The sequence below is a fragment of the Eimeria tenella genome, genomic scaffold (assembly GCF_000499545.2).
Source record: "Eimeria tenella Houghton genomic scaffold, Eth_scaff2895, whole genome shotgun sequence".
In the NCBI taxonomy this organism is placed as follows: Eukaryota; Apicomplexa; class Conoidasida; order Eucoccidiorida; family Eimeriidae; genus Eimeria; species Eimeria tenella.
The window spans coordinates 619-1,283 of record NW_013542771.1 but is presented as its reverse complement, the minus strand read 5'-3'; the positions used below and the strand labels follow the sequence as shown (position 1 = coordinate 1,283).

Below are 665 nucleotides of genomic sequence, written 5' to 3'. Positions count from 1 at the left end.
CGAGCTGTGCTCGCTCTGCGTCTTCCTATGCCGCACTCGCAGCAGCAGCAGCAGCAGCTGCTGCTGCTGCGGTGACTTGCTGCTGCTGCTGCAGCTCGTTTGGTTCCTGTCTGCTGCTTCGCTGCTCCGCAGTCGTGCTTCCTTCTAGGGCTGATACAGTTGCTGCTGCTGCTGCTGCTGCTGCTGCTGCTGCTGCTTCCGCTGCTGCTGGTCCTGTGGCCAGCGTACGCGCCTGCCGTCTTTCTGCACGGCTCCACGCTGCTCTGCTGCTGCTGCTGCTGCTGCTGCTGCTGTTGCTGCTCCTGAATCTGCTCCTTTAGAATGCTGCGCACTGCTCTGCTGCTGCTTCAGCACTTTGTTGCTTCCTAAGCCAGCAAATGTATCTGCTGACGTGCTCTGCTGCTGTTGCTGCTGCTGCTGCTCTTGCAGCTGTTGCAGCTGCTGCATCTGCACCTGCTGCAGCCCTTGCCGCTGCTGCTGCTGCTGCAGCTCCTACCGTGCAGCTATTGCCGCTGCTTCTGTTGTGGCTCTTGCTCCTGTTCCTGCTGCTGCAGCTCCTGCTGCTAACGCAGCTCCTACTATTCCTGCTGCAGCACCTGCTGCTGCTATTGCTGTTACTGCTGCTGCAGCTCCTGAAGCTGCTCTTTGAAGCAGCAAACTAGCCT

The 665-nt window shown here is 59.5% G+C and overlaps 1 protein-coding gene across 1 annotated transcript; it reads right to left on the bottom strand.

Annotated features, from left to right (window-relative positions):
• Positions 1–144: 144 nt before the first annotated feature.
• Positions 145–447, bottom strand: ETH_00041335 (uncharacterized protein; the record flags this gene model as incomplete). Its single annotated transcript, XM_013375554.1, has 1 exon — positions 145–447. One exon carries the CDS (start codon positions 445–447, stop codon positions 145–147), a length of 303 nt encoding a protein of 100 aa, XP_013231008.1.
• Between the last annotated feature and the right edge of the window lie 218 nt (positions 448–665).